Here is a 10,357-nt window from a genome sequence, read left to right on the forward strand (position 1 = left end):
TGTTTCATGGATATTTTGTTCACTGTAAGCAATACTGTAAAACTTTTTCTGTTCTATCATACCGTGTTTCTACTGTACCTCCTGTAGTAAACAGTAAAGGAAAAAAAAAAAAAAACGTATTTGCTTTTTACTGGAATGCTTTTGAATGTGAACATTACTGTACATGTGGACATACAGTTCCCAACCAAGAAATTTGGTAACGCTTTAGATTACAACCCGCAAAGAACTACGTAAGTAAACTGAATTTACGGTGTATGTTTCTGTAATTATAGTGTACCTATAAAGAACGTACATGTAGGTATAAGGGAACAATATGTTATATTTGGGTAATAAGGGGAAAACAAACCAGATATTCAACCTGCAAAGAACTACATAAGTATACTGAATTTACGGTGTACGTTTCTGTAATTATAGTGTACCTATTCGTACGTATTTGTAGGTATAAGAGAACAATAGGCTGTGTTACGTTTTGGTAATTCGGGGGTAACAACCAGATATGCAACCTGCAAAGAACTGCGCAAGTAAACTGAAGTTACAGTGTATGTTTCGTATTTATATTGTACCTACGTGTAAGTATAAGGGAGCAATACGTTACGTTTGGGTAATAACGGGGTAGCAAACAGATATACAAATAATTTATAATGGAATTACTTAAAAACTTAACAGGCACCTGTTCTATTAAATCGTAAGTTTGGTGTATCTATACGTAAGATTTTTAAAATTACTGGGAAATTATACTCTTGTTCCATGTAGTTACAGGGTAAGTGTGCCCTCTGCGGGCTGTAAATTAAAGTGGCGATTGTTCCCCTCTTGTTCAAGGAAGTTACAGGGTAGGTTCAATACATAAACACACAATCTGAAAATATATCTAAAAATATTTTTTATAGTCGCTAATCCCACTTCTACCTCTAAACCTAACGTTAACTATGACTGAACAGTATTAAAAATATAAAAAAACAGGAAAGTGCAATCACAATCATTTATTTATTGCAAAAATGTCAACAGCCATACAAAAAAGTAATCCAAATAACGATGCGTTTGCAGCCGCAGTCCTCTCTGGCGGAATACAGCAGGTTTGAGGTGCAGTAGGATGAGAGCAGAATTTAAATTGTTAATCGCTGAAAATATTATCCAGATTATTGTCTTGATCCACTCCTCGAAGGCGCCCGCGCGTCATTCCAACACATCTTACCAGAAACACGGCATGTCGTAATCTGTGACGAATGCAGGCGAGAGCCAATGAACGTCCGATTTTCCTGTCGCAAAATGCACTTTAGCACGGGTTTATGGCTGTTGCTGCTGGACTCGCTGCTAGAGATGGAGATGAAGATCGCCGGACAAAGCCTTGAATTTGGTTCTGGTCGTATGGATTCTGAAGATCTGGGTTACAGCACACAAATAAAATGGTTTAATTTGTAATTATGATGCGTGTTCGGTGTATTTTATGGTTCTATTGTTATTCACAGCATGTTAGAGAAAACGCCTTTGTGCTCCACCACGGCAAACGAAGTTAATATTACATGAATGATTAAACGATTGCAGAAATATTATTTATTTTAAGGGTTTACCGTGTAGTCATGATAACATTATGTAGACCTATTCTTGGAAACGAGCTGGCAACAGAAATCACAACGAACAGAATGAAATGTTATAATTTCATATTAAGTAAACGTTAAATGTTTAGATGATGTAAATATGTCAGTATTGTACATTTAGTGTCTGTAAATAAATGTACATTTTGTGGAACCACATTTTACGTCGCGTTGTTATATGTATTGCGTTGTTATATTGTATACCTACCCTGTAACTTCGTTGAACAAGAGGGGAACAATCGCCACTTTAATTTACAGCCCGCAGATGTCACAATTACCCTGTAACTACATGGAACAAGAGTATAATTTCCCAGTAATTTTAAAAAGCTTACGTATAGATACACCAAACTTACGATTTAATAGAACAGGTACCTGTTAAGTTTTTTAAATTAATCCATTATAAATTATTTGTATATCTGTTTGCTACCCCCTTATTACCCAAACGTAACCTATTGTTCCCTCATACTTACACGTAGGTACAATATAAATGCGAAACATTCACCGTAACTTTAGTTTACTTACGCAGTGCTTTGCAGGTTGTATATCTGGTTGTTACCCTCTATTACCAAAACGTAACATATTGTTCCCGTATACCTACATGTACCTTCTTTAATAGGTACACTATAATTACAGAAACGTACACCGTAAATTCAGTATACTTATGTAGTTCTTTGCAGGTTGAATATCTGGTTTGTTTTCCCCTTATTACCCAAATATAACATATTGTTCCCTTATACCTACATGTACCTTCTTTATAGGTACACTATAATTACAGAAACATACACCGTAAATTCAGTTTACTTACGTAGTTCTTTGCGGGTTGTAATCTAAAGCGTTACCAGAAATTTAGTGTCAAAACGGTGGATTGCATGTTTTGCATGCAAATACCTGTAAAACTGAAACATAAAAGTCTATGCAGTTTTTGTAATGTCAACTCAACTCACTCATTTCACAGAATAAAGTGTCAAACAGTCAAACTCATATTTGAGTGATTCTGTTTCTCTCAGAATAGAGCAGCTCCATCAGCAGATGTTCAGCGTCCTCACAGGAGATTCATGATACAATAAACAGAGTCAACACAGAGAAAATGTTTCAGTGTTTGAGGTTCATAATTTGATTAAACAGCACAGGAGATTATTACTTTATGGGTCAGCCCTATACGAGTAGCTGGGTGCAGTGATAAAGAGTCGTACAAAACCTCCATCAGTCAGAGTCACAGTGACTGCACTGATACAGATGAGAGATACTGCAGCTGCTGATGTAAGTATAACAAACAAGTAACAAATTTAATTCTAATTTTAATTAATTATTTTTATTTATTTATTTATTTATTTTTTTTAAATTTAGGTGGATTTTAACTGTACCGTCAACTATACAGTAGATGTACATCACCTACAACACTCTTTTTTTTCCTGTCCCACTTTATATTGGGTGGCCTTTACTTACATTTAAATTAATAGTTTTTATACCGTGCACTTATTGTGTACATACATGTTTTTACATCGTACTTATATTTTTAATAAATACCATGTATCAGTCATCTGTCATAAATTGTCTAATGCAAAAGAGACAATAGATGAGAAAGAAAAGATTAAGCAAATATTGCCCTTCTATTGATAATTATTTTGATCCAAGGGAACCTTCAATATTCATAATGCAGATCCAGAATACAAAGAAGAAGACTGAGTTGTCATTTGAAAAACTAAGTGTGGCTGAACTTTTGAAATCATAAGTTACATCACATTAAATGTTTCATAAAAGCTTTATAATCATTGTATTTCAAACTGGTCACTTCATTGGCGCCAAAGGTTAAAGGAAAAACCACACCTCACTGTCACTTTCACTGCTGACCATGTGACATACAAACAGTGTTTTAAAATTGTTGTTTCATTCATATCAGTTGTAAATGACTACAGCTGCAGCACTAGACTCATGTGAATCCTGCCTGACACAGGACACTCACATATGCCTCATCTTCAGGAGAGAGCAGCGCTCACTGGAGAAACATCAGCACTGCGAGTGACTCTTCTGGAACGAGACCTCTTGAGGAGCTCCTTCATGTGTTACTCTGCAGACGTACAGCTCTCCTTTTTCCCAGTGTGCTTTACTGAGGGTCAGGATGCTACTGCGGCTGTAGCGCCCGTCCCGCTCGCTCTCTGCACTGGTCTGGACCCCCTCGGTGACCTCTGAGCCGTCCAGTGTCCAGCTCACCAGCGCCCCCGGTGGAGAGTAAGAGCTGAGCAGGCAGAGCAGTGCGGCTGAGTCTCCAGAGATCTGCAGAGAAGAGGGCGGCAGCAGAGACACTGAGGGCTTCACTGTGCAACCAGCATGAGACAAACACAACACATTCACAAACACTAAGAAAACACACTGCAGCTATTTTGCCCTGCATCATTCACAGCATTTCAACATGACTTTCAGCAGCAGACATGTGGAATGCAGTCAAAATCACAACAATCTCATCATTCATCTTATTCAACATCACTACAGATTAATACACTCAGTAATCAATTAAACAAAACATATCAAGACACTGATTGCTTTAATTAGGGGCCAAGCACCGAAGGTGCGATGGCACCTATTGTATCCGTTGGCGTTCCAATTCTTCTTCTTCTTCTTCCACTGAGTCTATGGCAGCCCATAGAACCGCTTGTGGGAAAGTTGTCAAATTTGACACACTCATAGAGGACAGTCTCATCATTAACCACAACAAATTTGGAGTCTCTAACTCTAACTCTCTAGCGCCACCACTTGTCCAAAATTTCAATAATTTTATGCTAATAACTTTTAAACCGTAAGGCACAGAATGAAAATACTTTTTTTTCTCTGAATCCTTGGCTCATGCCGAATCGAACGAAGTCCAAAATTCAAAAATCATACCGTTTAGTTTTTTTTCTAGAAATTTTTGTTCATAAAACCTGCTTTTTCAAAATTGCCTCAGATAATCTTCAGACCATGCTGCCAAAAAGTTATGGAATTCAAGTTGATTAGTTGAACCGTTTTCGTATAACGCGCAAATGAATTCTACGAAAAGCGTGCAAAAATGGATGTGAGGCTATATCTCTGCAACGGTTTGGCATATTGAGACCAAACTTGGTGTGTGTCATGACAAGCATGATCTGAGGCTACCTGCAGTGTTTCAGCACAGTGCCACCTAGTAGTCATCAATGGCTCATTAATGGTTTGCCCATGTCAGCCATTTTGGGTGTCGGCCATATTGAATTTTGTCCAAAAATGCTATATTTTATGAACACATTGACCTATCATTACAAAACTCGGATGTGTCTTCAGGACCATGCCCTGACAGTACTCAAAAAGTTTGGGGGCAGTGCCACCTTGTGGTCAAAAGTTATAAATAAACTTCTGCTTACATTAGCCTTTTGTCATGAAAGTGATCTCAATAGATACCTTGGGTCAAGCCGAGAACATTGATACCCATTATGCCAAAATTGGCCAAACATCCTGTCCGCCATTTTGATTAATGTTGAAAACCTACTTTTTCGAACTCCTCCTAGACCGTTAGTCCGATTTTCACCAAATTTGACTCAGTTCATCTTCAGACCATGCTGGCAAAAAGTTATGGATTTCGTGTCGATATACAAAACTGTTTTCGTTTAGCACATCAACGAATTTGCTCGAAAGATGACGAACTACATCTGAGGCTGTATCTCTGCAAAGCTTTGACATATTTACACAAAATTTTATATGTGCCATTGTCACCTCACCCTGACCATGCCACATGAATTTGCTAACAGTGCCACCCACTGGTCAGAAGTAATACACCATTTAATAAACATTAATAATGAAATTTCCAAAAATGCTAATATAAATTGGTCTCAAAATATTCCTTGGGTCATGCCGACAACATACATACCAATTACACCACGGTTGGCTGAACTTTCTTTCCTCCATTTAGATGAATGTACAAAAACTTCTTCTTCAAACTCCTCCTAGACCGTTGGTTGGATTTTCACCAAATTTGACTCAAATCATCTTCAGACTGTGCTGACTCAAAGTTATGGATTTCTTGTCAATAGACAAATCCCTTTTTGTACAGTGCCACTACACATTTGACGCATGATGCCAAATTGACTCTAAGGCGGTATCTATGTAAAGCTTTGACATAATGACACCAAACTTTGTGTGTGTCATTGTCACCTCACACAGAACACGTCACATCAATTTTAAAACAGCACCACCTTATCCTAAAATGACATTACTTACTCATTGTTGTAGTCGGTCTGCTGCTCCTTGCCATGCTTAGCTCCTCATTCTGCTTCTTTTGTGCTTGGCCCCGCAATTGCTGCTTGCAGCTATATTTCCAGTAGTTTTTGTACCCGGGCATAAAGTTCTTACAATTTCATGTTAGATATTTTTTTTCCCCCTGTTGTTTACACTTGTTTAAAAATGTAACTCAATTTCAAACTGAATTGTTGTGACTGCAGCTCAGATCAAATGAAAAGTATATACCTTGACAAGAAAACTGAATCATGATTTTAAATGAGCTGATAATACAAAATGTACTTCTTTTTTTTTTATGTTACTCAATATCAAACAGAATATGTGTGACTACAAATTATATCACTGTTCAGAATTAGATAATTCAAAGAGCTAAACTTAAAAGTACATACTTTTGAAATGTGCTTGTATTAAAACACACTGAATCTCAGGAACAATTTGCACAAAAGAGATTTTGCAAATTTTGCTGATCTGATTTTAAATCTAACTTTTTCCCCATGTATGATATCTACAATAAAAGGTTAGCTATATATGAGCACAATATATAATTGAATGAAAGAAAAGTAAACCAGAGATAGACTGATAAAACTCATAATGAAACACATTGTAAACAGTGTTTAAAAATATTTCCCCCCCTAAACATCTAAACATATTTTAAAACATCAAACAATCTAAATAATATTTTAGATTAAATATGTATTACAAATAATATTTAGTGTTGCAAAAAATTATAATTTAGTTGTTTCAAACAGTTTTTACTATCTAAATTGCAAGTTTTTAATGGAAAATTAAAAAGACAGACTTTCATTTTTTTTCCTAAATAACAAAACTCTTCCATATAAAGTAAAATCAAAATGTTTGTTATTGCTTGAATACAATGTAATAGTTTTATAACCTGCCCAGCTAACAATGACCTATTGGGATATCCACAAAAATGACTTTTCTTTTAAAATGTTCTTTTAAAGATTAAACATTTAAACCATTTAGTTATCACACAATGATTCAAAAATTGTTTCTGCACAATTATATTTGTGTGAATATAAAATTACTAGTTCTGTTTCAGTGTATATGAGTTTGTTATCAGCACAATCTGTTGTAAATCCTGCCCACTTGTCAGCGCATTGTCAGCACATGCTTCAGTGCTCTGAGAGTGTTTATAGTGCTGTGAGTTTAACACTTCATGACTGAGAGCAGAACAGAACAGAATCTTCATCATCACACAAGACAAAACAACAACAATGAACAACATCATCATCCTCATCTGGACACTCACACTGTGTGCTCAAGGTTTGTGTAGTAAAGTTTTAACAAGATTTTTATTTTTCAGATGCATAAATTATTAATAATTTGCAGTTGTTTCTTAATTTTACTCTTATTTTTTCTTTCAGAGTGTAGAGGACAGTACGTGGTAAATCAGAGTCCATCAATAACAGCAGCTCAAGGGCAAGAAGTCAGAATAAACTGTAAAGTCAGCAGTACAGTGCGTTTTGGTAATCACTTAAACTGGTATTTACAGAAACCTGGAGAAGCTCCTAAACCACTCATATATGCTGCAACAAACCGTAACACTGGAACTCCATCTAGATTCAGTGGCAGTGGATCTGACAGTGATTTCGCTCTGACCATCAGTGGAGTCCAGACTGAAGATATAGGAGATTATTACTGTCAGAGTGAACACTGGTCGGGTAGCACTGAGGTGTTCACACAGTGATAAAAAGTCATACAAAAACCTCCGTCGGTCAGAGTCACAGTGACTGCACTGATACAGATGAGAGATACTGCAGCTGTTTATGGGGGCCTGCGGTCCCCACGATGTAAAAAAAATGATTAAAAATAGTAAATGATGTTTACCTAAAAAAACAATGCAAACAGGTTTTCTGTAAGGGGTGGGTTTAGGTTTAGGGTTGGGTTAGGGGATACAAAATATAGTTTGGTCAGTATAAAAAGTATAGAAGTCTATGGAAGGTCCCCAAAAAAACAAAAGTGTGCGTGTGTGTGTGTGTGTGTACTAGTTTTTGCTACATTGTGGGGACCAAATGTCCCCACAAGGATAGTAAAACCTGAATTTTTTGACATTGTGGGGACCACAACGGGGACGTTTTCTGTCAGGGCTAGGTTTAGGGTTAGGGTTGGGTCAGGAGATAGACAATATCGTTTGGTCAGTATAAAATCTATAGAAGTCTATGGAAAATCCTCACAATTCACAAAAACAAACGTGTGTGTGTGTGTGTGTGTGTGTGTGTGTGTTTTCGTTCTTTCTTTTATATTCTTCCATTTTGTAAGGATCACCCATTGGCTCAAGGACAGAATCCAGTGGTGTGGGTGAAGGTATAATACATGTACATATTTTACTTGCACTTTTGTAAAGATCACTTTATTTGTTAATTTAGTTTCAAGTTGCTTCTAGCTCTGTGATTAATCTGACTCCAATTTACAATTATTCTAAAATTTAGACTGAGTTTAGTTCAGTTTCTAAATCAGTTTAGTTTAGTTTCTAATGTGGATATTTAAAGGTGCAGTGTGTAATATTTAGGAGAATTTATTGGCAGAAATGTAACATAACATGTTACATTTATTGGCAGAAATGTAATATAACATACATATAACATCTAACAAAAACTATGTTTTCAGAGGTGTGTAAAGACCTTACATAATAAGCCGTTATGATTTTATAACCTTATAACGAGCAATTTATATTTGCATACACCTCGGGTCCCCTTACATGGAAGTCGCCATTTAGTGCCGCCATGTTTCTATTGTAGCCCTAAATGGACAAACTTCTACAGAGCGCGTTTCATCAGTACATTGTTCTATCGGCATCGTGATCCCATCGCACCCCCTTCTCCCTTTCCCCTCCCGCAAGCCACCGCATCCCAATGCCGTGTTTGGAAAGAAAGTTGTGTTTTAAAGGCAATAAACATTAGATGGAAAAAAATATTTATTTCATTACTTTCTCTCGCAGTTATATCGTTAAGTAATTATACGGTATGTGACTGGGCCTAGTTTTTCCACCACTGTATACGGGCCCTGCCAAGAGGCCAGAAATTTACAGGCGGAATTAGGGACCAGGACCATGACCCGGTCTCCTGGTTGGAATTCCCGTGGTTGGGCCACCCGGTTATAATGGGGTTGTTGGGCCTGCTGTGCCTTGCTGAGATGTTCCCGGACTAATGGCATGATCCGGTCGATCCGTTCCCTCATCTGCTGGATGTGCTCCACCACGGTGCGATGAGGGGCAGGCTGCTGTTCCCAGGCTTCCCGTGCAACGTCGAGGAGGCCCCGGGGTTGACAGCCAAACAGGAGCTTGAAAGGGGTGAAGCCAGTTGAGGCTTGGGGTACTTCCCGGATGCCGAAGAGCACATATGGAATCATTAGGTCCCAATCCCGCTTGTCCTCCGCGGCTACTCTTCTTAACATCTGTTTTAAAGTTTGATTAAAACGTTCGACGAGTCCGTCCGTCTGTGGATGGTAGACCGTTGTCCTCAACTGCTTCACCCTCAGCAGCCTGCAGAAGTCTGCCATCAGCCGGGACATGAATGGTGTTCCCTGGTCGGTCAGTATTTCCGCCGGGAGGCCGACACGGCTAGCCAACAAAAACAGCTCCTGGGCGACTGCCTTAGCGGTGGCTTTTCTCAGGGGGACGGCTTCCGGGTACCTGGTGGCGTAGTCGACCACGACTAGGATATGTTCATGTCCCCGGGCAGACTTTGGCAACGGCCCCACCAGATCCATTCCAATGCGCTCGAAGGGCACCTCGATGATTGGTAAAGGAATAAGCGGGCTGGGGGGAGGAGTCCTGGGCGCCGTAATTTGGCAGGTCGGGCAAGCTTGACAGAACCCTCTTACGTCCGCCTCCAATCCAGGCCGATGGAATCGGTCACTAATGCGTTGGATGGTGTTTGCCACTCCGAGGTGCTGGCCATTGGATGGGAGTGGCCTTTTCCTCCCCCCTCCGCTGGGCGACACAGTACAGCAGACCATTACGGACCACGAAGTGCGGGAGAGGATGGGGCCGAGGGAGAACGTCCTTGCTGTCGCACTTGAGTCCAACAGTGCTTTAGGCGGTCGTCCTCCCGTTGTTCTTTAGCGAATGAGCCCCCTCTCGCCACCTGCTGGAAGACATCATAAAACAGATTAGTATTTTGAGAGGGGGACTCACCATCTCTCCCGCTGTCCGAGGCCAGTAGCGCGGCATGGCGGTGAGGTTCTTGTGGCCGCTTCCGGTGCTGACGGCTCCCTCTTGGGCTGGCAGGTTGCGTGGCAGCGGCGAGCAGGCGGTCAAACCCCGGCCAGTCCCTTCCCAACAAGACTGGTACGGGCAGGTCCTTTAATAGGCCGGCCTCCACAGGTGCCGTGAGGGGTGGAAATAGTTACTCGGCGTGCAGGTATCTGTCGTGTGTCTCCGTGTACGCAGGTGATCGGTAGAAATGTCTTTTGGTCAGGTCGAGGGGGGCACAACCGAGCTTGCATGAGGGTGACCGCACTACCCGAATCCAGGAGCGCTCGTACGGGTTTCCCGTTCAGGG

General features: G+C 39.8%; 1 gene segment (V, D, J or C); it reads right to left on the reverse strand.

Annotated features, from left to right (window-relative positions):
* Positions 1-3,497: 3,497 nt before the first annotated feature.
* On the reverse strand, positions 3,498-5,031 carry LOC127162556 (immunoglobulin lambda constant 7-like). The segment is given in 2 exon segments: positions 3,498-3,949; positions 5,001-5,031. Coding segments are annotated over 2 exon segments (381 nt in total).
* Between the last annotated feature and the right edge of the window lie 5,326 nt (positions 5,032-10,357).

This window comes from Labeo rohita, unplaced genomic scaffold, assembly GCF_022985175.1.
Source record: "Labeo rohita strain BAU-BD-2019 unplaced genomic scaffold, IGBB_LRoh.1.0 scaffold_967, whole genome shotgun sequence".
NCBI lineage: Eukaryota > Metazoa > Chordata > Actinopteri > Cypriniformes > Cyprinidae > Labeo > Labeo rohita.